Source organism: Saccopteryx leptura, chromosome 2 (genome assembly GCF_036850995.1).
Source record: "Saccopteryx leptura isolate mSacLep1 chromosome 2, mSacLep1_pri_phased_curated, whole genome shotgun sequence".
Taxonomy (NCBI): domain Eukaryota; kingdom Metazoa; phylum Chordata; class Mammalia; order Chiroptera; family Emballonuridae; genus Saccopteryx; species Saccopteryx leptura.
Genome location: NC_089504.1, coordinates 311,247,669 through 311,274,045, shown reverse-complemented (window position 1 = coordinate 311,274,045; position 26,377 = coordinate 311,247,669). Strand labels below are relative to the sequence as shown.

The window sequence follows — 26,377 nt, the reverse complement described above, 5'->3', positions numbered from 1 at the left end:
CCCGGCACGCCCACCAGAGGCGAAGCTCTGCCCACCAGGGGGCGACGCTCTGCCCCTCTGGGGCGTTGCTCTGCCCCTCTGGGGCGTTGCTCTGCCGGGACCAGAGCCACTCCAGCGCCTGGGCAGAGGCCAAGGAGCCATCCCCAGCGCCCGGGCCATCTTTGCTCCAATGGAGCCTTGGCTGCGGGAGGGGAAGAGAGAGACAGAGAGGAAGAAGGGAGGGGTGGAGAAGCAAATGGGCGACTCTCCTATGTGCCCTGGCCGGGAATCGAACCCGGGTTCCCCGCACGCCAGGCCGACGCTCCACCGCTGAGCCAACCGGCCAGGGCCTGGGGTAGTCTTTTTATTCATAGTTTAAGAGATTTTTATAACCCCAAACATTGTGTTTTATTAAGTGACTTTTTATTTAGTTTTTTTTTTTAGTTGAACAGTTTTTTGTTTTGACTTTTTGAGTTGTAAATAAATTTCTATCATGAAGTCTTTGCAGTTCTGGGAAAACTCTACTTAGTTTAATATTGTTGAATTTGGTTTTGTTAATACTGTATTTAGGATTTTTATATTTATATTTTCATGCAAGTGAGCTGGAGGGTTTTTTTACTCAGACTTTGGTATTAGCTTATGGTCTAGTTCCCTCTTATTTGTCCTCTCACCCCCCTTTTTCTCTCTCATCCTTCTCTGTTATTATTAAGCACCTACTGAATACAGAGTATTGAATACTTATCCTTGTTCCTTACTGTAAGGCTAACTTGAACACATTTTTTTTTTTCACCTAGTAGGTTGTAGTCTGAGTTGTTACTCAGACACTTCAGGCTAGTTCTTCTGTGGTTCTTAGTTTGATATAGATTTCTGCTTGGTTAATGTTTTGTTTTTGTTTTTTTGTATACTTCAATTGCTTTAAAGTAGATTTTTTAAAAAAAAATTTATTTTGTACATTAAAGTTTCTAAAAGTGTTATAATATAAAAGTGTTATTACAGGTGTTACAACTTACCTAGTTCCAAAATATTGGTAAAATAAGTGCTGAAGTTCTAGCCACTATCAAAGTTCAGACACTTTTACATGTTATAAGTGCAGTAACATTTTATAGTTATCTAAAGAGTTATTATACAAACATATTATTAGTACCACTAGCCTGCTTAAAGTCCCTGCCCCATTAATACATATACTGTAGTTTTTACAGTAATTATAATTGAAGGTAATGGTTGCATACTTCTATATAAAACTATAACTAGATTGCAGAAATGATGTGGGGATTGTAACTGGTTAACTAAATAGTGCTAAATGTTTTATTTTAGTCATTTTCTTTTCTATTCCCCTTCTCCTTCCATTCCTTACCACCATTGTTCAAATTGTTTTCTTTTTAATTAAACCCAACTGCTTTCTTTGTTATTCCAAACTCATAAGTCTACCATTGGCTATCTCCTTCCTTCCTTCCTTCCTTTCTTCTTCCTTTTTTCCTTTCTTCTTCCTTTTTTCCTTTCTCCTCTCCTCCCCTCCCTTCCCCCCTCCCTTCCCCCCTCCCTTCCCCCCTCCCCTCCCCTCCCCTCCCCTCTCCTCTCCTCTCCTTCCATTTTTTTCTTTACTCATTTTCCTTTCATGTTAAAACTTAATTTAGACTCAACTAATTGTTTTATCTCACTTTCTCTGCTTTTGTATTTTTTATATTTCATTTTTATTATCACTCCTTTTGGCACTTCCAAGCGAATGTTTTTTCTTTTGAAACGGTACCCAATTCTAAACTTTAGGTAATTTTCTCACTCTTTGTATTTTTATATACAAACAATATGATTATTTAGAAGTTTACTGAGACCGTCAACATCAGAAACATTTTGTAAATGTTTAATAAATGCTGATTAACATCATTGGGGACAGTTTTACTTAATACTTTCACATGCATTATTCAGAAAGGTGTTGGTTTTATTGTAGTTTTCATGTGGTATTTCATGCCAATATTTCTCAGGTACTTACTAAGTGACAAACTCTAATCAGTCTTCTACGTACTCTTCCTCTACCCAGTTGTGAGAACCAGTGATTTGTACTATGTATTTGTCAATGGTACAGTGTTGAACATGATAGATGCAGTGTTTGTTCTCAGAGGATTCAAAGTTTAATATCCTTAAAAAGTTATTTGTGAAATTAATTTGCTGTTATAGAAGAAATGTGTAGTCATAGACAAGGCTCAAGTTTCCAATTCATCCAGTCTGCTTCATCGTTTTTATAGATGTAACCACTATTACCAGCTTGTTTATAACTTTTTCTGTAGTTTTACACATATCATTATATTTACATATATAGAATATATAGTTTTTTAAAATATAAAAACTTATATAGTACTTGCAATTAGTTTTTTTCATTCAGTATGTATGTACACATATCGATATATCTTAGTGTTTTAAACTGCTGTATGGTATTTCATTTTATTAATATACCATAATTTTGCCTTCTCCTATTGCTGACAGGTTTCCGATTTTTTGCTATTAGGGACAGAGCTGGGACTGTTTGTGTATGCCTCCTCCTTACAGTGTGCAGCTGAGGCTCTGAGGGCACTGGCCTTGTTCCTGTCTGGTTCTCAGGGCTGGGCCTGACTCTTGCAGCCACTGCTTGAGACAGAAATGAGCACTGCAATGCCAGGCGAGGATGCTTGGCCTTGAGACACTGCTGGCCACTGGTGCTGAGTGCATGAGACTGGTGCAGTGGGGAGAGACCGGGCCTTTCTTCAATCTGAGCAGACTGGGAAAGGACTACTTCCTGGCCCAGGGCAGACCCAGTTGGGACGAGTTCCTGTACCTGTCTCTAGTTGTCATTTGCTCTGCTCTTTCCTCACTTCCTGCAGCCATTCCAGAGCTCCCCCCAAGGGCTCTCTCAACTGCCCTGTTTTTTAATGTTCTTTCCCATGTAAAGCAGCTTCTCTGGCCTTGGTTCCGAGTTGGAAAAGATGTCACAGAAAGTGGAGACCTAAAATGTGGGGGAAATAAACGGATTTTTTGCCCATTGTTGCCCAGTGTGTTTATCGGGAATTGGATTGAGGTGGGGATTTTAGAGTACACTGTTTAGGCGGTTTGGGAAACTTTTCCTTGTTGACACTTAGTTTGGGATACAGGTTGTCATAGGCATAGGGCATGGTTGATGCAGCTGTTCCCATGGTTGTAGCTTGGCTTTGGAAAACACCTGGTTTTGATCTCAGCTGTACCACCATTTCATATGCCTATGAAATAAAATCGCTAATTTCAGCGAGTTGAGAGAGGTGGGTTTGGTTATGGGGATGCTTTGAAGAAAAACATTTCAGTACCTCAGAATACCCTCTCACTGCCAATATACCTCTGGTTCATAGCCCTCTCCCTTGCACCCAGAGCTGTTCACTACTTTTCTGTGCATCCCTAAAATATAGTTTTCTTTTATCTTCTGAAATTTATATGACCACAATTATATTCTTTTTGCTTCCTTTGATCAATATAATATTTGTGAGATTTATGTATTTTGTGTAGCTATCGTTCTTAATTTTTATCCAGCTTTTTAAGAAGATGTTTTTCTTTTCTTCTAATATTCTTCCTGTCATGTGTATGTTGATGCACTTACTGGCATTTTACATTTCTGAAGCTTTGTTAATTTTTTTTCTTTTTATTGAATTTCTTGGAATTATAACAGTTAACAAAATCATAGAGGTTTCAGATACACAATTCTACAACACTCCTGTACACTGTATTGTGTGTTCACCACTCCAAGTCAAGTCTCTTTCCTTCACCATTTATCCTCCTATACCTTCCTTCACCTCCTGTTTATTTTTCTTCATTCTTTTTTGCTGTCGTTGAACTGCGGAGTATCTATTGCTCTGCTGCCTTCTATTTCGCTAGTTCATTCTTTTGAAAGTTAAAACATACTGGTAATCTCCTCTAGTGATTTTATTTCAGTTCTTTGCAACACCAGAATTCTATTTGGTTCTTTCTTTCTTTCTTTTTCTTTCTTTTTTTGTATCTGTCTTTTCATTGAAATTCTCTATTTTTTGTGACATTTTCATTATACATGCCTTAACTACTTTAATCATGGTTTCTTTTAATTCTTTGACCATATTTAAAATGATTCCTTTGAAGTCTTTGTTAAATCCAACATGTGGTGGTTCTCACAGGCAGTTTCTGCTGCCTCCTTTCTTCCTGGTGTACATGGGTAATATCCTTTCCTGTTTCTTTGCATGGCTTGTAATTTCTGGTTGGAAACTGGACATTTTACTTAGCAACTGTGGGTGCTGGTCTCCTCCCACCCCTCCCAGGGCTTGTTATTACTATTTGCTTATCTGTTTAGTGACTGGATAGATTGTTTTAGGGAAGTCCATTCCTCTTTGCAGTGTTAAGCATCTGGTATTGGGCTGCTGACTTGGGTATGCCCACCTGCCCCCTGGGATGACAGGGGTTTGGGCAGGGCTCCCTTCCACTGTCTCTTTCCTTGACCACACCCATTGTTAATTGCCAGCTGACTGCTTCCTTATTTTCAACAATGCCCTAGGACACAAATTGCTTCTCAGCTTGATCCAAAAAAATTTGAGTGCACTTGAAGAGAGAGTTCTTGAGGTCAGAGCCTTGAAATTTGTTCTGACCGCAGGAAGGCTCATCTTATTCCTGATTCTCCATGTTCCCTCCCTCAAACTAGCTGGTTTACAGTGTAGCCTGTATCTGAATCTCTTTGTAGTTGCCCTTCATCACGGGCTTCCTGGTTTCGCCCTTAGGCCTGAAGCTCACACTGTTACAGATGAAGTCTGTTCCTTTGGAAGAGGTTCAGAGCTATCTGTTTTAAGGCCCACTTTACCTTTCTGGAAAAATCTAGCTCTGGGGTTGGATTGTGGGGACAGTGGTGCACTTTTCACTCCACATGCCTGGTACCCCTCGTTTAGTCACTGAGCAAGCACTGCTTGAAGTGGTGTACGGGAGCATCACGACTTCCAGTCTTGCCTTCCTGGTGTCGGAGCTGGGCTTTATGAAGTAGCTGGGTGGAGGGCAGTGTAGAGGCTAGTATTTTTAACACGCAGCAGAAACATAGGACTTCTTTCCATGTGGGGCAGTTGGGTGAAAGAGGGGAGTCCCCACCTATTGGCTGCACGTATCTGGATCTTAGTGTTAAGGTCAGGTGGCTTTGGGCAGGATGAGAAATGCTGTTGTCCTGCCCGCTTGGCAGGGTAACTGACTGGTAGCGGTGGTGCAAGGTACCCTGTGTTTTTGGCTGCACCAATATGAAGTGAAGTTTCAGTTTCACTGAGTTGGGAAGGGGGAGGGAGACAGAGGAAACCGGTTTTGGTTCAAATACTATATAGTAGTAGTCTTACTATTTTTCCTGAGTTTTAGTAGATATTTTTCTTGAGTGAATGAATGTTGTTTAATTTGCTTTAGGCTTTTGGGATCATTTCCAGATACTTGAAATGGTTTTAAGTATTTTCACCAGTTCCACTGGGGAGTGGGTTCATGGAATTCCATACACTCTTATGCTGGAAGTAGAACCAAGAGAGAACTTTAAAAAATATAGGTCAAACCTATGCCATTTAGTTGTTTAAAACTCTCTGGGCTTCTTAATTTATTTTACAAAGAAAGCCAAAGTTGTTTTGGTGTGTTTGGTGAATCCTTACAGCAGGGGTCCCCAAACTTTTTACACAGGGGGCCAGTTCACTGTCCCTCAGACCGTTGGAGGGCCGGACTATAAAAAAAAACTATGAACAAATCCCTATGCACACTGCACATATCTTATTTTAAAGTAAAAAAACAAAACGGGAACAAATACAATATTTAAAATAAAGAACAAGTAAATTTAAATCAACAAACTGACCAGTATTTCAATGGGAACTATGCTCCTCTCACTGACCACCAATGAAAGAGGTGCTCCTTCCGGAAGTGCGGTGGGGGCCGGATAAATGGCCTCAGGGGGCCGCATGCGGCCCGCGGGCCGTAGTTTGGGGACCCCTGCCTTACAGGGTTCGGGCCACCACTTCTCTGTCCTTACCTCACCGTTACTCTTACATACTCTACTCCGTCTGCTCTGAGTTAGCTGTTCTTCAAACACTTCAGGTATGTCCCCTCCCTGGGCCCTCTCTACTGACTTCATACCTGCTCTCTTAGATATTTGCATGGCTTCCTCAAGCACCTTTTTTTTTTTTTTGACAGAGACAGAATCAGAGAAAGGGAGAGTTAGGGACAGACAGACAGTAATGGAGAGAGATGAGAAGCATCAATCATCAGTTTTTAGTTGTGGCACATTAATTGTTCATTGATTGTTTTCTCTTACGTGCCTTGACCATGGGCCTTCAGCAGACCGAGTAACCCCTTGCTCAAGCCAGCAACTTTGGGCCCAAGCTGGTTAGCTTTGTTCAGACATGATGAGCCTGCACTTAAGCTGACGACCTCGGGGTCTCAAACCTGGGTCTACCACATCCCAGTCTGACACTCTATCCACTGTGCCACTGACTGGGCAGGCTCAAGCACCTCTTTTATTTATTTTTTATTTTTTTTGTATTTTTCTGAAGTTGGAAACGGGGAGGCAGTCAGACAGACTTCCGCATGCGCCTGACTGGGATCCACCCAGCACGCCCACCAGGGGGCAATGCTCTGCCCATCTGGGGCGTCGCTCTGTTGCGACCAGAGCCATTCTAGCGCCTGAGTCAGAGGCCATAGAGCCATTCTCAGCGCCCAGGCCAACTTTGCTCCAATGGAGCCTTGGCTGTGGGAGGGGAAGAGAGAGACAGAGAGGAAGGAGAGGGGGAGGGGTAGAGAAGCAGATGGGCGCTTCTCCTGAGTGCCCTGACTGGGAATCGAACCTGGGACTCCTGTACGCCAGGCCAACGCTCTACCACTGAGCCAACAGGCCAGGGCCTCAAGCACCTCTTTTAAATGTTACCTTTTAATGAAACCTACTCCAACTGGCCCATTTATATTGCAGTCCCATCTCCAGTACCTTTTTTCTTCACAGCATTATCACCTTCTCTCATGTTATTTAATTTACTGATTTATTATGATCATTGTTTAGCTCTCCCAGTTAGTCTGACCAGGCGATGGCACAGTGGATCAAGCGTCGGACCGGGACACAGAGGACCCATGTTTGAAGCCCAAAGGTCGCCGGCTTGAGCATGGGATCATAGACATGACCCGATAGTCGTTGGCTTAAGCCCAAACGTCACTGGCTTGAACAAGGGGTCACTTGCTGTGCTGTAGCCTCCTGGTCAAGGCACATATGAGAAAGCAGTCAAAGAACAACTAAGGTGCCGCAATGAAGAATTGATGCTTCTCATCTCTATCCCTTACTGTCTATCCCTATCTGTCCCTCTCTCTGTCCTTCTCTCTGTCTCTCTCACAAACACAAAAATAAATAAATAAATAAAAGTTAGGCATCAAGGCATAGATTTTTGCCTCTTATGGTCAATTAATATATCCCAAAGATCTAGACTAGAATTTGAAAAATAATAAGAACTTTTTTTTTTTTTTTTTTTTTTTAAATAAATTTTTATTAATGGTAATGGGATGACATTAATAAATCAGGGTACATATATTCAAAGAAAACATGTCTAGGTTATTTTGTCATTAAATTATGTTGCATACCCCTAGCCCAAAGTCAGATTGTCCTTCGCCACCCTCTATCTAGTTCTCTGTGCCCCTCCCCCTCCCCCTAACTCTCCCCCTGTCCTCCCTCCCCCCACCCCTGGTAACCACCACACTCTTGTCCATGTCTCTTAGTCTCATTTTTATGTTCCACCAATGTATGGAATCATGTAGTTCTTGTTTTTTTCTGATTTACTTATTTCACTCCTTATAATGTTATCAAGATCCCACCATTTTGCTGTAAATGATCTGATGTCATCGTTTCTTATGGCTGAGTAGTATTCCATAGTGTATATGTGCCACATCTTCTTTATCCAGTCTTCTATTGAAGGGCTTTTTGGTTGTTTCCATGTCTTGGCCACTGTGAACAGTGCTGCAATGAACATGGGGCTACATGTGTCTTCACGTATCAATGTTTCTGAGGTTTTGGGGTATATACCCAGTAGAGGGATTGCTGGGTCATAAGGTAGTTCTATTTGCAGTTTTTTGAGGAACCACCATACTTTCCTCCATAATGGTTTTACTACTTTACAGTCCCACCAACAGTGAATGAGGGTTCCTTTTTCTCCACAGCCTCTCCAACATTTGCTATTACCCGTCTTGTTGATCATAGCTAATCTAACAGGGGTGAGGTGGTATCTCATTGTAGTTTTGATTTGCATTTCCCTAATAACTAATGAAGCTGAGCATTTTTTCATATATCTGTTGGCCATTTGTATCTCTTCCTGGGAGAAGTGTCTATTCATGTCTTCTTCCCATTTTTTTATTGGATTGTTTGTTTGTTTGTTGTTGAGTTTTATGAGTTCTTTGTAAATTTTGGAAATTAGGCCCTTATCTGAGCTGTTGTTTGAAAATATCATTTCCCATTTAGTTGGCTGTCTGTTTATTTTTATATCAGTTTCTCTTGCTGAGCAAAAACTTTTTATTCTGATGTAGTCCCATTCATTTATCTTTGCCTTCACTTCTCTTGCCATTGGAGTCAAGTTCATAAAATGTTCAATAATAAGAACTTAATAACTAATGAATCACTGAATGAAGATTAAAAAATAAAAAAGAACTGTTAAAATGGCAAAAAACTTTCATGGGCCAACTGTCTAACTTTATTAATAAAGTTAGAACCTATTTACATAAAGTAATAAGTAAGTGTTACTGGTATACTAGATACAATTAAAACAACCAGTTAGCTTTCTTGATAAGAGAGGCTAAATGTGCTTTTTGCTGTTTCATTTTTTATTTTTTAACCCTTTCCTTCTTTAAAAGACTAATTCATTGCTAAGTTCCCATGAAGTGATAACTCTTTATTCTCCTGACTCCAGCTCTTGCCAACTTCTACTTTCTACGTCAATGAATTTGCCTATCCTGGATACCTCATTATGAGTGGCATCATTCGATGGTTGTCTGTGATGGACATATTTTACTTAGCATAATGTTTTCAAGTCTCATCCACATTATTGCATGTACTAGAGTTTCATTCTTTTATGGCTGAATAATATTCTATTGTATGTACATACTACATTTTTTTTTATCCGTTCATCTGTTGACGGACACATAGGTTGTTTCCACCTTAGGCTATTGGGAATAATGCTGCTATGAACATTGGTATACAATATCAATTAAGAGTCCCCTCTTTCAGTTCCTTCTGCATATACCCAGAAGTGGAATTGCTGGATCATACACTAATTCTGTATACAACTTTTTGAGGAACCACCAAACTGTTTTCTGTAGTGGCTACAGTACTTTACATTTATAGTGTATTTTTAAACATCTTTTGAACAGTGTCCTAAGCATAAAACCATATATACAATACTTTATGTGTGATAAGGAATTTTTTAGCATGATTTTAAGTATAGGATTTTTATTTTGTGCACTTACTACATTGGCTGACACTGGTTAAACAGCTCATTATTATTATTTTTTTTTAAATTTAGTTGACTGGCTTATGAAATAAAAATTATTCTTCCCTAAATGAAAATCCTGGCCAAGATATTTAGAGGAGATAGAGTTTATTTCAAAGCTTATTTTAAAAATTTAGTTCAGTGGGGTTACAAAAAGGAAATTTCTCTCTACTTGAAATCCCATTAAATTTTGTGTGTCTCAGTATTTTTCAGATGAGTAAATTGAGTCCTAGAGCTTTTGAGTGTCTTATCCAAAATCATACAGCTACTTAGTGGAAGGGATGAGGCAAAGTCAGCGCTTCATATTTCACTTTGTATTCCGGTGCTCTACCACAGCAGACTTCCCTCCTACGTTTTTCCAGTTGTGTGATTACTCTTGGCCACTGGCTTCATGGCATCTCTCCATGGTGCTAGAAGTGTACAAAATGTGCTTGGTTTTGTATTAACCATCCTAAGGTTCTTCTTGCTGTTTTGTTCTTTTTCCTCCTTGTCTACGGGGAGATTCATCCTCTTCCAAATTATTTTTAAAATGAAAAAACAAAGGCCCTGGCTGGTTGGCTCAGCAGTAGAGCATCAGCCCGGAATGTGGAAGTCCCGGGTTTGATTGCTGGTCAGGGCACACAGGAGAAGCGCCCATCTGCTTCTCCAACTCCCCACCCCCTTCCCCTTTCATAACCGTGGCTTGAATGGTTCAAGCAAGTTGGCTTCAGGCCCTGAGGATAGCCCCATGGCCTTACCTCAAGTACTAATATAGCTCAGTTCCTGAGCAACACAGCAGCGGCCCCAGATGGGCAGAGCATTGCCTGGTAGGGGGCTTGCCGGGTGGATTCTGGTTGGGGCGCATGTGGGAATCTGTCTCTGTGTCCCTGTCTCTCACTTAATTAAAAAAAAAATACACTGAGGTTGCCGGTTCAAAACCCTGGCTTGCCTGGTCAAGGCACATATGGGAGTTGATGCTTCCTGCTCCTCCCCCTTCTCTCTCTCTCTCTCCCTGCTCCCCCCCCTCTATCTCTCTCTCTCTCTCTCTCTCTCCCTGCTCCTCCCCCTTCTCTCTCTCTCTCTCTCTCCCTCCCTCCCCCCTCCTCCCTAAAAAAAAAAAAGAAAAAAAAATAGAACCTGAAGACAAAAGCAGTCAAAAAGCATAATCTCAATATGTTATTTTTAAAATTTATAGTAATTTACTTTCTAGAAAGCTTTTCAATTCATAAACCCTGTATATTGTTTCCTTTCTAGCATCCCATAAATTACTTCACTTAAAACTCGAATAAGCTGTAGTTATGGAAATAAAATCTTATAATCAAAATATTAGGCCCTAGCCGAGTAGCTCAGGTGGTTTGAGAGTCGTCCTGATATGCCAAGGTTGTGGGTTCGACCCCTCGTCAGGGCATATACAAGAGTCAACCAGTGAATGCATGGATGGGTGGAACAACGAGCCAGTGTTTCTCTTTCTCTTTCTCTCCCTTCTCTCTTTCTAAAATCAATAAATTAAAAAAAATTTTTTTTAAAGTATATTAGAAGTGTAGATGGCACCTTCGATTATTTTAGTTTAGTTTTCTTTTGGTGGAACAAATGTTTGCATCTATATTATTTAATAGGTGCTTATTCTCCCAGAAATTTTTGTTGCTATATTCTATATATTTAATTGTAAATATTTAGACCATCTGGCATATTAAAAAAAAAAAAGACTAACCTTTGTTTTCTTTGCTAAGGGTTTGATATTAAGATGTGATTTTAGATGACTGAATTCATTTTCATTAGAGCTTATTTTATAAATTGTGGTACATTTTAGAGTAATATCATACTCCTTTAGTTATGTGGAAGTATTAAGGAGCACTAGCTTTAAGGTCAAAGATAAGACAGTTCACAGAGTGCTTTAAGGCAGAAGATGCTTCTGTATATTACTTATTTCCTAGAATGTGCCATAATTAGTAGTAGGTTAGTACTAAATGTTTTATATAGAAAAAGGAAGTTTTTTGTTTTTCCTGTTGAATACAAAAATTAATAATGCCAAGCATTTTATCATGATGTGCAGGAAACTTCAGGATTTCATTTTGAAATCTATTCTAAGATGATAAAAATTGATCTGATTAATGTTTTTTCAAATTTTTTGATAAAATGATTCTTGATTGTTGAAAATGCCATTTTTCCCAGTAGTAATTAGTATGTTTTGTTTTTCTCATGCAGGTCTCTGAAGTTCTACATTTTAATTCTCAGTGCTGAACTTTCTCCTTTAAATTATTATAAACTTTTGCTGCTGTTTAATAAACGTGAAGATGTCTCGCAGTCCTGATGCAAAGGAAGACCCTGTGGAATGTCCTCTTTGCATGGAGCCCTTGGAGATAGATGATATCAATTTTTTCCCTTGCACCTGTGGCTACCAGATTTGCCGATTTTGTTGGCATCGAATTCGCACTGATGAAAATGGGCTTTGTCCTGCATGTAGAAAGGTAAATACTCTGAAATAACTTTCTGTACATGTGTCTGAGGAAATTCTTGGCTTTGTTGTTAACTAAGTGTATGATCTTGGTAAAGTCACATACGCTCTTGGTTGGCTTTCAGTTTGGCTGCTTTAAACTGATTAGGTGTGTAGAGAGGCAAAGAATTTAGATATAAAATTGGGAAAACACATTCAGTATTACATCTGGGAGGATTTACCTTAATTTTCTAGTACAAAATAAGAGAGAAACCTTGATGTTTACTAAAACAAGTGTTGGGTTAGATTGACTGATATTCTGGTTCACAACATAATACCCATTTCTTGGGTCCTTATAACTGTTCCAGGCTGATAATGCTGTCCTGTTATATGTACTTCAGAATACTGTGTCTTTGAAGAATCTTATCCATAGACATCAACTAGTGGGTAATAAGGTTTGGGATTGAATATGCCTTTTGAGTCTCTTCTAACTCTTGACAAAAAAATCTGTGATTTTTAATATTTTCTGTGTATGATTGTTCTAATAAGCAGTTGCAATAGTTATAGTGAATGACCTATTAGGATGAGCAGTATTGCTGCATTCCTCTTTTGAAGCACTTTATTTGTGACTTTAGGTCTTCATGAAAGTATCTATTCTTTTGCCTTCTCTTTAATGTCTACATGATTTAAACCTTTGTTTCTGTTTACCCATTTGAAAGAGCTCGTATGTTCATTACTACCAGATTTTGAGGAAGAAGAAATGTACTTTAGATACCTAAATTATTTTTTTTCTAATTTCCTTACCAGAGGAATTATGTATCAGAAGGCAATGCATTGTTCAGTGTTTTAAAAATCTGATGGGCATGTAATATATATTACATGAATGAAAACATCTATTTAAGTGTTAATATAGTTTATATATATACATAGTATTATATATAACATGTAACCTATTTATAATGTATATTTATTGTATGTAATTTTATTTTTTATACTTTAAGAATGTGAATGGAAAGGTAAATGAAAACCTTAACATTAGCTTTGGTTAAAATGTATAACAACTTTGTAGTAATGAGTTAGAAACATTCAGTTATATTTTAAAAATTGGTTCCTGGTCATTTCATAAGAAGATGATCATATTGAACTATTTTGTTGAAAGTGGTAACTTTCAGGATAGCCCAAGACTCTGAGCCTTGGGAATATGATGAAGTTTATCTCATTTTCTTTCTCTCTTTCTTTTTATCCTTTGTAGTGGTATGCAGTAGAATCTTAATAGAAAGACCAATGGTTAAATTGTAACTAGACAAAAATCAGTCATTTGGAGAAATTGCAATGAAATTTATTTCAATTTTAAGGGATTACCTAGAATCACCTCATATCTTTAGAAAGTGGAGACAAAAAATTAAAGATAAAAACAGAACTAATTTTAGCAAAGCTGATTATAAATAAAAGGTGCCTTTCTGGGAGGACTAGAAAGTGTGAGGAATATGAAGGACAGAAGGCCAGTGGGATCAGTTTCAGTAAAGAAGCATTAGCTCAAAAAACATATTCGGGAAAACTGCTGACAAAAAGGCAAGAATAGTGGTGCTTTAATATCTTAGGAAAAATGATGGGTGTGGTTGTTTGAGTTTGGCATTGGAGCAGCCTATGGGTCCAGCCCAACTTTAACACCACATAGCAGAGACAGATGCTCTCTTGCTGGAACATTGATTGTAGATTTGGGTTAGAGCCATAAGGTGGATGGAAACACTCTGGGAGAATTTGCACCTCTAGTGCACAAGAGATGAACTGCTGATATACCTTGTCCAGCAATTTCTCCTCACTACAGTCATGAAAGGGCATCCTGCAGCAAACAGAAATAGCATTTACAGACTGGTTGACAGATTCTTACATGTAAACATGTGCAACAACTAAGAATCTATAGATATTTTGGAAAACTAACATTATGAAAGAGAAGCACAAAAACCGTAAATGAAAGAATCTAACATAAATAAGCAAAGAGAAACTTTTGAAAGTGTCATTGGTACTTCTCAAAGAGATAAGAGTAAATGACACATGCATGAAGAAAGGACATTTTTTTGTGTGTGTGACAGAGTCAAAGAGAGAGACAGGGATAGAGAGACAGGAAGGGAGAGAGATGAGAAACATCAATTCTTTGTTGCGGCTCCTTAGTTGTTCATTGATTGCTTTCTCATATGTGCCTTGACCATGGGCCTTCAGCAGACCAAGTGATCCTTTGCTTGAGCCAGCGACCTTGTGCTTGAGCTGGTGAGTCTTGCTCAAATCAGATGAGCCCGTGCTCAAGCTGGCGATCTCGGGGTCTCGAACCTGGGTCCTCTGCATCCCAGTTCGACACTCTGTCCACTGCGCCACCGCCTGGTCAGGCGAAAGGACATTTTTAAAAAAGAGTATATTAGATATCTTGAAAATGATCAGTTTTATAGATAGGCTGAAGAACTGAATGTACACTTTTCAAGAGTAAATTAGTAAGTTGGAGAATTGTGTTGAGTATTTCCTTGCAGGATATAGTTCAAAAAATAAAAATTAGCATGAAAGAAAAGCAACATGAAAAATACTATAGATCTGCTTACTGGTTCTAATCTCTGCTAATAGAAGTTTCAGTAGCAGTGAAGTAAGAATAGATAGGGAGAAATAATCAAAGAACTAAGAGAAGAAAAATTCTCATGCTGGAAAGCAGTTCTTAAAAGGGCTCTGAGTATGAAGCAAGATGACTGAAAAAGATCAACATATATTTATATAATTGTGAAATTTTAGAATATCTAGAATAAAAATAGTTCTAAAGGCTCATGAGAGAGAAATAGACTACAAAGGAAGAGGAATAAAACTGATACTGGTGTTTTTGTTTTACAGCCATAGAAAAGAGAAAACTAGTTAATTTTTTTTCCCAAATTTTGAGTGAAATGAATTTTGAATGAAATTCTCAATTTCTGATGTGAAAGCATATTAAAACATTTTCTCAGCTTGACCAGGCGGTGGCACGGTGGATAGAGCGTTGGACTAGGATGCAGAAGGACCCAGGTTCAAGACCCCGAGGTTGCCAGCTTGAGCGCAGGCTCATCTGCCTTGAGCAAAAAGCTCACCAGCTTGGACCCAAGGTCGCTGGCTCGAGCAAGGGGTTACTCGGTCTGCTGAAGGCCCACGGTCAAGGCACATATGAGAAAGCAATCAATGAACAACTAGGGTATCACAACGAAAAACTGATGATTGATGTTTCTCATCTCTCTCCATTCATGTCTGTCTGTCCCTATCTATCCCTCTCTCTGACTCTCTCTCTGTCCCTGTAAAACAAAAACCAAAAAACATTTTCTCAGACATACAAAGATTCATAAAGTTTAATATCTACTATGCAGGAAAAGTAGAAGATATGAAAATGACTGCAAGGTTTTGCACTGAGCAACTGGAAGTAAAGAGTGGCTATTAACTGAGATGGGGAAGACTATGGTAGGAATAGGTTTTTTGAGAATATCAGGAACTTAGACTTGTTAAGTTTGAGATTCCTGTTAGAACTCCTAATTGGAGATGTTGAAGAGACAGGTGAATATTCAAGTTTGTTTTTCGTATGGAGATATAAATTTGGGAATTATCAACATATGGAGTGCCATTTATAAAATAATCATACTTGATGAGATTATAAGAAAGAGAGGATCAGTGGAAAAGACGAGAGATTGTCTAAGTATGAGCACCAAGGATCTCCACTATTTATAGAAAAAACAATCTGGATTAAAGAAGTATTAGAAAACCTCCTTTTGGGTCTCCCAAGTTATAATTCTTAGCTGAGGTCATTATTGTTTTGTTTTATTTACTTATTTACTTACTTGTTTGTTTATTTATTTATTTATTTGTGCTTTGTTGACTTAGTAGAGCCACAGCTTCCAGAATTTCTCCATGTTCTCTTGACTACCAAACCTTGCTGGTACCAGTCCCGTGGTTGGTGTGGGTCATAGAAGGCAAATAGTGTAATAGTGTGGGCCACACAGAGTCTTGGAGTTTATACCTGTATTAGTTTTGGCAGAGAATGTGCTGAACACTGCACACATATCTGTGACATTACCTGTTTGAGTCAGGGACCACCAAGTCTTTATGCCTCTGTAGACCAGCCTCAGTGGTTGTGTTAACACAGAGGAAAACCAGAGGTGTTTCTAGGAGCCTGGAGAGGATCACAGACCTACCATTTAATTTAACAGAACCATGCCAGGAGACAGCCTGTAGAAGCACTTTGAAGTGGCAAATTGACATGATTTAAATAAACTTGGAGATGCAGATAGGGAGAGTTAGTTGAAGTAAGCTCCTGGTTTTGGCTCACGAGGTGAAACAGCCTGTTTGCAAAAAGGACCTCTGCTTTAATAGCTTTGAAAAGCAGAGAGAGAGCCGGTTTTAAAGACCTACAGAGTCCCAGTTGCTGAGCCTAATGGATTCAAAAGTACCTTGGTGCTTTCCTAAATATAGGCCCAGGCTACCTAGTCATTCTTTAGACTGCCTGTGTATGTCCTTTGAGGGCAGCGTTTCTGAGAAAAATAGCCTGGTGGAAAGCAGCTGTGGGAACACAGGTGGTGTTCTGACATAGCAGCATGCAACATCCACTTGCATGGAAACCAGAGACTGGCCAATGGCCAAAGAAATGAAAACTTCAGCAAAAGTATTATTATTTTTATCTCAGAAATAATGGGAGATACTGAATTCATGAAACAGGAACAAGGTAGTATTAAAAATTTAGTGAACAATAGACATTGTGATTGAAATTTAAAACATGATAGCAGAAATAAAGAAAATAAAGTTGAGAAGAGCTCTTAAAAGGGTAGTGCAAAGAGACAAAGGAAATAGAATATTTGAGAGAAGATATAATTATTTGAAGATCAATCTAAGTTTTTAAAATTAGATTGTCATTTTGTACTAACTGTCTCCTGTTTTTTTTTTTGTTTGTTTGTTTGTTTTTTAATTGTTTTTTTTTTTTTAATTTTTTGTATTTTTCTGAAGCTGGAAACGGGGAGGCAGTCAGACAGACTCCCGCATGTGCCCAACCGGGATCCACCCGGCACGCCCGCCAGGGGGCGATGCTCTGCCCATCTGGGGTGTTGCTCTGTTGCTACCAGAGCCACTCTAGCGCCTGAGGCAGAGGCCATGGAGCCATCCTCAGCGCCTGGGCCATCTTTGCTCCAATGGAGCCTCGGCTGCGGGAGGGGAAGAGAGAGACAGAGAGGAAGGAGAGGGGGGAAGTGGAGAAGCAGATGGGCGCTTCTCCTGTGTGCCCTGGCCAGGAATCGAACCTGGGACTTCCTCATGCCAGGCTAGCGCTCTACCACTGAGCAAACCGGCCAGGGCCTTGTCTCCTGGGTTTTGATTAGGATTGTGTTGAATAAACAGAACAATTTGAGGAAAAATTACATCTTAAAAATGTTGACTTATCTAGTTCATGAATAAGGTTTATCATTTCATTCTAAGTTTTAAAGATTTTTAAAACAAAGTTCTGTAGTTTTTAGTATATAGCATATTTTATTATATTTTTTGAGCTGTGATACATTGTATTATTTTTAAAATTGCGTTTTCCTATTGTTATTTGCTATTATGCACAGCAACTGATTTTTGTTAAATCAATTCCTGGGGGGGGAGGCGAAGGGGGAGAGTGGCACAAAGAAAACCAGATAGAAGGTGATGGAAGACAATTTGACTTTGGGTGATGGGTATGCAACGTAGTCAAATGTCAAAATGACCTGGAAATGTTTTCTCTGAACATATGTACCCTGATTTATCAATGTTACCCCCATTAAAATTAATAATAAATTTTTAAAAAATAAAAAATAAAATAAAAATATACATAGATGATCATGTTTTCTGTGAATAAAGGTAGTTTTACTTCTTCCTCCCCATCATGTATGCTTGTTAAGTATTTTTCGTGCCTTATTGCATTGGGTCAGCCCTCCAGTATAACACTGGATAAAAGTGGTAGGAACAGATGTCTTTGTTTGCTCTCAGTCTTAGTGGGAAGATTTTGAGTATTTCACTGTTAAGTATGTTGCTTCTGTGAGGGTTTTTTTTTTTTTTTTTTGTATTTTTTGAAGTTGGAAACAGGGAGGCAGACAGACTCCCACATGTGCCCGACCGGGATCCACCCGACACGCCCACCAGGGGGCGATGCTCTGCCCATCTAGGGCGTTGCTCTGTTGCAACCAGAGCCATTCTAGCGCCTGAGGCAGAGGCCACAGAGCCATCCTCAGCACCCGGGCCAACTTTGCTCCAGTGGAGCCTTGGCTGCGGGAGGAGAAGAGAGAGACAGAGAGGGGGAGGGGTGGAGAAGCAGATGGGCGCTTCTCCTGTGTGCCCTAGCTGGGAATCGAACCTGGGACTCCTGCACGCCAGGCTGACACTCTACCACTGAGCCAACCGGCCAGGGCCTGCTTCTGTGAGTTTTTTTTTTACATGGTCTTTATCATGATGAGGAAGTTTTTCTTTATTCCTTGCTTTGAGAGTTTTTATCATGAGTAGATGTTAACGTTTTGTCTCATGTCTATTCTTTTGTTGAGAAGATTATGTGTAGTTCCCTGGCTGGATAGCTCAGTTGGTTAGAGCATCATCCCGACATGCAAAGGTTATGGGTTTGATCCCTAGTCAGGGCACATACAGGAACAGATTGATATTTTTCTCTCTCTCTCTCTCTCTCTCTCTCTCGCTCACTTCCTCTCTCTCTAAATCAATAAATAAAAATTTTTTTTAAAAAGAATGAGAAGACCAGTTAGAAGGTGACGGAAGACAATTGGACTTTGGGTGATGGCAATGCAGCATAATCAAATGTCAAAATAACCTAGAGATGTTTTCTCTGAACATATGTACACTGATTTATCAATGTCACCCCATTAAAATTAATAAAAAAAATAAAAAAAATAAAAAAGGATAAGGAGAGATGATTGTATATAGTGATTTAGGTTAATTGATTTATTTTTTATTACTTTAAAAATTTTTAACTTTAGTTTTTAAATTACAGTGTACATTTAATATTTTATGTTAGTTTCAGGTGTACATCATAGTGGTTAGTCATGTACTTTACAAAGTGTTCCCCCTGATAATTCTAGTTCCCACCTGGCACCATACATAGTTATTACAATATTTTTTACTGTATTCTCTCTGCTGTACTTTACATCCCCGTGACTATTTTGTAGGTTTCTTTCAAGAAGAAACCCCATTTGATTATATTATCTTTTTTATTTTCAATTTACTAATTTTAAGAATGATTTTTGTGTCTGTCATGAGGGGTATTTGTGGCTTTCTTTTATATTGTTTTTAGATTTGGAATCAAAGCAAAACAGGTTTTATAAATGAGTTAGGAATGTCATCTCATTCTCTATATTCTGAAAAGGTTTACATGTGATTGGTGCCACTTTTTTTTTTCCTCTCCAAATTCATCATTCACATGGATCCCAGCAGGGGTCCTTCGTTGATGAGCTGCCTGCAGAAACTAGCTGTCACAGGATTCCTCTGTGTAACTCTTTCCGGAATTTTCTGACTAGTTTCTTCTTTGTATTATTTTGCCCATAAATTTAAGTTGCCTCAGTTCACATTTTGATCACTATCCCCTTTGCTCAGGTGACTGTTGGACCCAGGACCAGGATGCAGTAGGTGCCAGAAGAGCAGGAAGCTCTGAACCCCATGGTTCCATCTGTCTTACTTTTCTTTCTTTCTCAAAGTCCACGGACCCCGCTGTTCATTGCCTGTTGTTCAATGTCTGAAAACATTTATTTTCTATATTTTGTTTAGTTTTCCAGTTGCTTTTTATAGTAGGTCTAGTCTGTTACCCTCTACTCCGTCATAGATGGAGGTAGAAGTGTATAAACGTTTGAACTTTATGGTAATGTAATCATGAATATTGACCACCAAAATTTAGGGTGGATGGTTAGAAAGTGGACTTAGGATGTATGGCTAGGCTGACTGAAAGAAAGTTAAATCTTCAACTTGTACAATGTGATATCTAAAACTGAAAAATCAAGAAGTAATAATGCAAGCTTGTTATTTCATGATACTATAGTAAATGACAAAACAGTCAGCTAAGAGTCAATAGGCAGTTGGTATAAGGGAGCAAGAAGATGGGGACTGCTTTTTCCTAGTAATCCTTGTAGAACTGTTTGACTAGGAACATATATATCTATATCTATCTATCTATCTATCTATCTATCTAATCTATCTATCTATCTAATCTATCTATCTAATCTATGAAAAATATTGCCCTGGCTGGAATTCTCAGTTGGTTGGAGCAATATCCTGATATGCAGAGGTTGACGATTCCATCCCTGGTCGGGGCATATACACAAACAGATCAAGGCTTCTGTCTTTCTTTCTCCCTTCCTCTCTCTAAAGTCAATAAATAAGTAAAAAAGAAAATAAAAGAGAAATATCAGGGAAACCAGAGACAAAAAGATAGTGTGTTCAAATGGAAATAGAGGAAAGAAGGTATAATAGTGCTGATATTATTCATAATCAGATTCAAGATCAAACACATTTTAAAAGGGCAAAGAGGACTGTTTCTTACTGATAAAAGGTCCTTCAAGTCATGAAACTTGATTTAGTTAAGAGCAGAGCTTTAAAGTGTATTGAGTTGATATCAGTACCAGGAGGAAACTGCATCTGTATTCCTGATGGTGAGACTTCTGACTTGTTTCTTTTAGACATTGACAGATGAAGTAGACAATTAAAAGGAAATAGAAAATTTGAATTACACAATTAACAACCATGTATGTTTGTGTGTGTGCACAATTTGTACAAACAAACTGGCACAAAACTAAAATCTAAGTCCATTTGGCACTAAAATTCACTGTTAAGCCACAGTGGAAATATTAACCATTTCCTAAAATTAGAACTCACTTGTATGTATTTACTCTGCTTTTCTTTTTCCATGTAAAGTTTGTTGTTGTTTTTTTACGTTTCATCACCAGATGATCTAGTTCCTACCTTGTGCTTTGAGAGATTAGATTAAAGTGAAGATAATTCTTTTTTAATGATTATTATTTTTTTTTGAAAGAAGGAAAGGGAGAGAGATGAAAAGCATAAACTCGTAGTTACATCACTTTAAGTTCATTGATTGCGTCTCATACTTTACTTGATGGGGAGGGAGGATTCAAGCTGAGCCCGCGACCTTGCGCTCAAGCCCATGACCTTGGAATCATGATGATCCCACGCTCAAGCTGGTGAACCCACGCTCAAGCCAGATGAGCCTGCGCTCAAGCCAGCAACCCGGGGTTTCAAACCTGGTACCTCAGTGCCCCAGGTTGACTCTGTCCACTGCGCCACCACCAGTCAGACTGTAGGGCTTTTTGAATCTATGGATTGGTGAGTTTCATTAGTTCTGTGAAGAATTAAGCTATTATCTCTTCAGATACTGCCTTTATTCTCTTTTTCTCTCTTTCTGGGACTCTGATTAAATATTTTTCTGACGTTTTCACTTTTTTCCACGTTTCTTAATCTTTTTTTTGTATTACATGTCTCTGTTTTTCCTTAATGCTTGGGTGGATGGTTTCTTCTGATCTGTCCTCTAGTGTTTGAATTTATTTTTTAGGTCCAGTGTGCTGAGTTTTAAAATTCTTCCTCTGTTTTCCATTTCTAGAAGTAGTGTTTGTTTTTTCTCCATATTTGATGTTATTTTTAAAGTAGATTTTTATGACCTGCAGATGTTTTTAAGTTTGTTATATATTTGTTTAAACAGGTAAGCATTGTTTAATAATGTATGTCCAGTCATTCCAGTAGCTTATCTGTAATGGATGTTTCTGCTGGTTGTTCATGTCTTTATTTCTCCATGTGCTTGGTTACCTATGCCTGTCATTGAATTATTTCAGGGATTTCCATGGCCCAGAGTGGATTTACCCTCCTTTAGAGACTTTCATTTGACTCTGCTGGGTCCTGTATACATTGGCATTAGGGATGTTTCAAGCATGAAAGCCTTTGTTCAGGTCAAGCATAAAGGCCTTTTGGTCTCCAGGGTGCAAGTCTTCCCTTGGGTTGGTTTTGGCTATGAATACTGTCCCTCTTCCCCCATTTGTTCCTCTCTCCCTGTTTGTTGTTAGTCAGACTTTTCACTTTTCACTATGGGTTTTGACTGTCATCCAGAAATTGGCTTGGAACTTCCCTATTGCAGACCATTATTGTTTTTAAGATGCTGGTATAAAAATAAAGTTCTTTAGAGTGTTTTTCATTGTCTTTAGCAAGAAGAAAGGTTAGAGCTGTAAATGCACTTACTAGAAACAAAGAACAAAAATAAATGAACTTAATTCCAGGTTAAAAAAACAGAAAAAGAAAAATTATTGTAATGGTGAATATAGAGATTAATCAGAATTTTGTGAAATAGAAGAAAAGTAGTATGTCAGTAGGGGTTAGAGCTGGTTCTCTAAAAAGACCAATAAAATGATCAAACTCTTGGCATGTCTTATTAGAAGTTAAAGAGAAGACACATGCAAATACACTAGGAATAAAAGTGGGAACATACTACATATATGAAAGAAATTAAATGATTACACTAGAGACTATAAGCCACCTTAATTACTAGTTTGGCAATTTATTGCCACATTAGCACTGTTGAAAATAATTTATACAATAATGCTTCACAGGCACCCTCTTTAGCAGGTGTCCCCAAACTACCTGAGTGCTGCATGCGGCCCCCTGAGGCCATTTATCCATCCTCCCCCCGCACACACACTTCTGGAAGGGGCACCTCTTTCATTGGTCAGTGAGAGGAGCACTGTATGTGGTGGCCCTCCAATAGTCTGAGGGACAGTGAACTGGCCCCCTGTGTAAAAAGTTTGGGGACCCCTGCTCTTTAGCGTTAGTTTGATAGATAACACACAGTAGTACCTTTAAAGAAAATTTTTCTGCTTGTAATTTTTTTTTTTTTTGTATTTTCTGAAGTTGGAAACAGGGAGGCAGTCAGACAGACTCCTGCATGTGCTGGACCTGGATCCACCCGGCATGCCCACCAGGGGGCAATGCTCTGCCCATCTGGGGCGTTGCTCTGTTGCAACCAGGGCCATTCTAGCGCCTGAGGCAGAGGCCACAGAGTCAGCCCCCGGGCCAACTTTGCTCCAATGGAGCCTTGGCTGCGGGAGGGGAAGAGAGAGACAGAGAGGAAGGAGAGGGGGAGGGGTGGAGAAGCAGATGGGCGCCTCTTCTGTGTGCCCTGGCCGGGAATCGAACCCGGGACTCCTGCACGCCAGGCCGACGCTCTACCACTGAGCCAACTGGCCAGGGCCTGCTTGTAATTTTTTATTTGATACTATAGTCCTAGAAAGTTCAGTTTAACATATGTGTTTTTGTCAAACAGTAGACCAGATGTACTTTTCTTTACATTTATTTTTAGTACTACTGTTACTAGCTTTGTGAATCACACTCTTTTTCTGCAGTTAATTCAAATTATGCGTCTTCATCTTTCATCGTTAGTCTACTTCCCTTCCTTACCTCATTGTATCAGCTTATTAATTTTCTGTCATGCGGTTCATAGAGTGAGTACTTATGGTGGCATGTGGAGAGGGAATTGTCATGGACTGCATGCTTTTCCAGCTTGTTATGAAATATTTAGGTAAGTTAAGGCCAGTAAGGTTTTGCATATTGGCCTTTCTGTTTAGGGTAAATTAGTACATCTTATATTGTCTAGAAAAAATTATTAAATTCCTCCTAACAAAAGAAATGTTTTACAAATGTGTTAAGAATAAAAAGCTAGTATTTATATTATAACTTCATATAAGTTGTTGGAATAAGAGATATTTGGAAGGTAAATTATAGCAAACTAATTTGTCTTGTTCTCCTATATTGTTTTTTTATGTTATATAGCGGTTATATTCTACCAGAGTTGACTTTGAAGCCTGATGGAATATTTCCATGAAACAAAAATTTTAGAATAACATAAGAGAAAGACTAAGATAAAGTGTAGTGTACTCAAGTTGCATCAGTAATACACTTGATGAGGGTTGAAACGAGCTTAATTTTTGGTACTTGCCATTCTCTATTTTTTGTGTGTTTATGCATTTTTTTGGTTTTACTTTACTTTGCATCATCTTTTACTGGGGTTTTACAATTTCAGAGAATGCTAGCAAAGAAAAAAAACCTTCAGGTACTTATCAAGTCCTTCATATTCACAGAAGAACTTGAGTCTCAGAAAAGTTACGTCAGTGTTTCTCGAACTATCTCTGACGAAGAACCAGAACTGAAACTGAACCCCCACTTCACTTCCCGTGCCCCACATCTTCTGAGGACCAATACAAGGTCCTCTTACACATGACTAGTTACCAGCCTGTGTCATGTGATTTACCACCTAAGTTCAGTAACAACCACACTGATAAATATCTTATTCCGCATAGTCCACTGATGACGTACATGAATGTGTGGCAATCTTAAGTTGTTATAAACATGTCTAAATGCTTATTCTCCACTTTTGTATTTTTCTTATCACGGACTGGTAAAACGCAGGGGCATGGACTACATTTGGAAGTAGAATTAGGAGCAGTCCATATGTTTGATCTATTCAGGGTGAGGATTAGCACCACTGTAGATGTTAGTGCAGAGCAACAGCTTTCAAATTAATTTAGTGATAAACATTCCAAGAAGAGCTATCAAGAAACCGTGTGGTAGAAAACAGCGTTTCCGTGTGCAAGTGAAAATTTTAAGTGATATTGTGGAAAGGTATTTTAATTGCTTTGTATGCAGTTCAGTTTTATACTTGTGTCTTGATAGCTTCAAATAGTTCCATAGGATTGAAATCAATCTAGCTGACAGATTACGATGTGGAAGGAGAATAATACAGGTACAGAAAGGTGAGGGAGAAGAGAGGGAAAAATCTTAAGTGGGCATCACTGGTTGAAGTCTTGAACCCACTGTAGTAGATCTTTAACCATTTGTTTCCCTAAATTAAAATGCAAGAACATTTTTAACAACATTTTTTGAAAGAAAATGAGCAGCGCTACATTTTCAGTTCTAGGGAGTAAGTTGGTGTTCATTTGGCACATATTTATTGAGCTTCTAAAATGTATTAAACTCACTTTGAAAGTTCTTATTAGTTCATTCAACACTATTAGTTCATCAGGTAAATTACAGAGTTGGCTGTTTTCTATGCCTCTCACTCAAAAGTAAATTGGACTAATGTCCAATAGGACCAAATAGCTGGAAGATTCATATTTTTAATGTGGGAATCTAATGGTATGGGTGTTTATATCCTGCGGGACCACCAGATACACCTCACTATTTCAGAACAGGTTTTTGGAGACTTTAATATATTAATGGTAGAAATAGAGGGACATAGAGGAAAATGTCACTTTCTTAATTGCCTTCATTATTAATATGTGTTCACGAAAAGGGTGTTTTTTATTGTTTTTATTTATGTATGAAAAAATCAAAGTATCTTATGTTAAAGGCATGGCAGGGTTTCAGGCTTTTGTAGATTTCCTCCCCTCTTCCTTGCTCCCACTGTTTTTCTTGATGGCGTCGTTTCTGCTGGTTGCTACTCCTATCTTCTGATAGACACAATTCCCAACCAACTGTCATTCCAATTTTGGGGGTCTATTTATGTCCAGTGTTAGCTATTGTTACTTAATATGTCCCATCTTCCATTTATTATCAACTATTTTTATTAGTAGTAATAACTGACATATTGAATACTGTATGGCCAGGAGCCAAGGCCACCATCACAGCCGACTGGCCAATGATAGTTTGCATTGGATTCGGACAGATGGTAATGAAACAACAGAGCCACGAACTGGAGGACCATTATCTTTAATCCTAGCTTGCACCCGGCAAGTAAAAACACACACTGGGCTCTAAAACTCACTCATTCAGTGCTCACAAAGCTACTGACTTATCCGAGTTTCCTAGAATCAAAGGCTTCTAGCTCACCAGCCTTATTCACCTCTGTTCCCCATCTCCTTCTCTCTGCACAAACTCTACACTAACTGGCTTCTCTTTCAGCACTCCGCCATCTTGACTGCTTCTCCTGGCCTCCACGTAGCCTTTATCTGCTCTCCTTTCTTTGCTCTCCCCTCTAATGCTAATCTCAGGAACCAAGAGAGCAAGCTCCCGGTCTGATCCACTTTATAGTGTAGAAATCCAAACCTTTAATCCAATATACAAACAAAGAAGTCTCTGATACAAAGTCACTTATCTGAGGCAGAATGGGATTCCTCATGAGAGTGCACCACCCACATCATGCAACAGTCAAGGGTGTGGGGAAAAGCTTAGTTTTAAAACTAAGCCTCAGGCTGTAACTACCTGGCCTGCTTACAGCCTGTTTCCCAAACTCAGTGCAAACTATAAGCGAGCAAACATATATATCATATTTACAGACTTATTTGACCAACAAATACCAATGTGCAGGACACAGTTTTAATCACTTTATAAATGTATTTATCTTTTTAAACTCACAGAAACTCTCCGAATAAAATATTGTGACTTCCATTTTACAGGACAGAAAGCTAAAGGAAATAAGACATAACTTAGCTAAGGTTTCTCAGAGAGTGAAGACTGA

The 26,377-nt window shown here is 38.8% G+C and overlaps 1 protein-coding gene across 6 annotated transcripts in view; it reads left to right on the top strand.

Moving 5' to 3' along the window:
• CNOT4 (CCR4-NOT transcription complex subunit 4) overlaps positions 1-26,377 on the top strand; it is a 119,484-nt gene that overhangs the window by 30,741 nt on the left and 62,366 nt on the right. For all 6 annotated transcript variants that reach the window (XM_066362780.1, XM_066362778.1, XM_066362779.1 and 3 more), the window contains exon 2: positions 11,646-11,908. In XM_066362780.1, coding sequence (XP_066218877.1) covers positions 11,735-11,908 — 174 coding nt within the window. In that variant the 5' untranslated portion in view covers positions 11,646-11,734. The remainder of the gene's footprint in view (positions 1-11,645; positions 11,909-26,377) is intronic.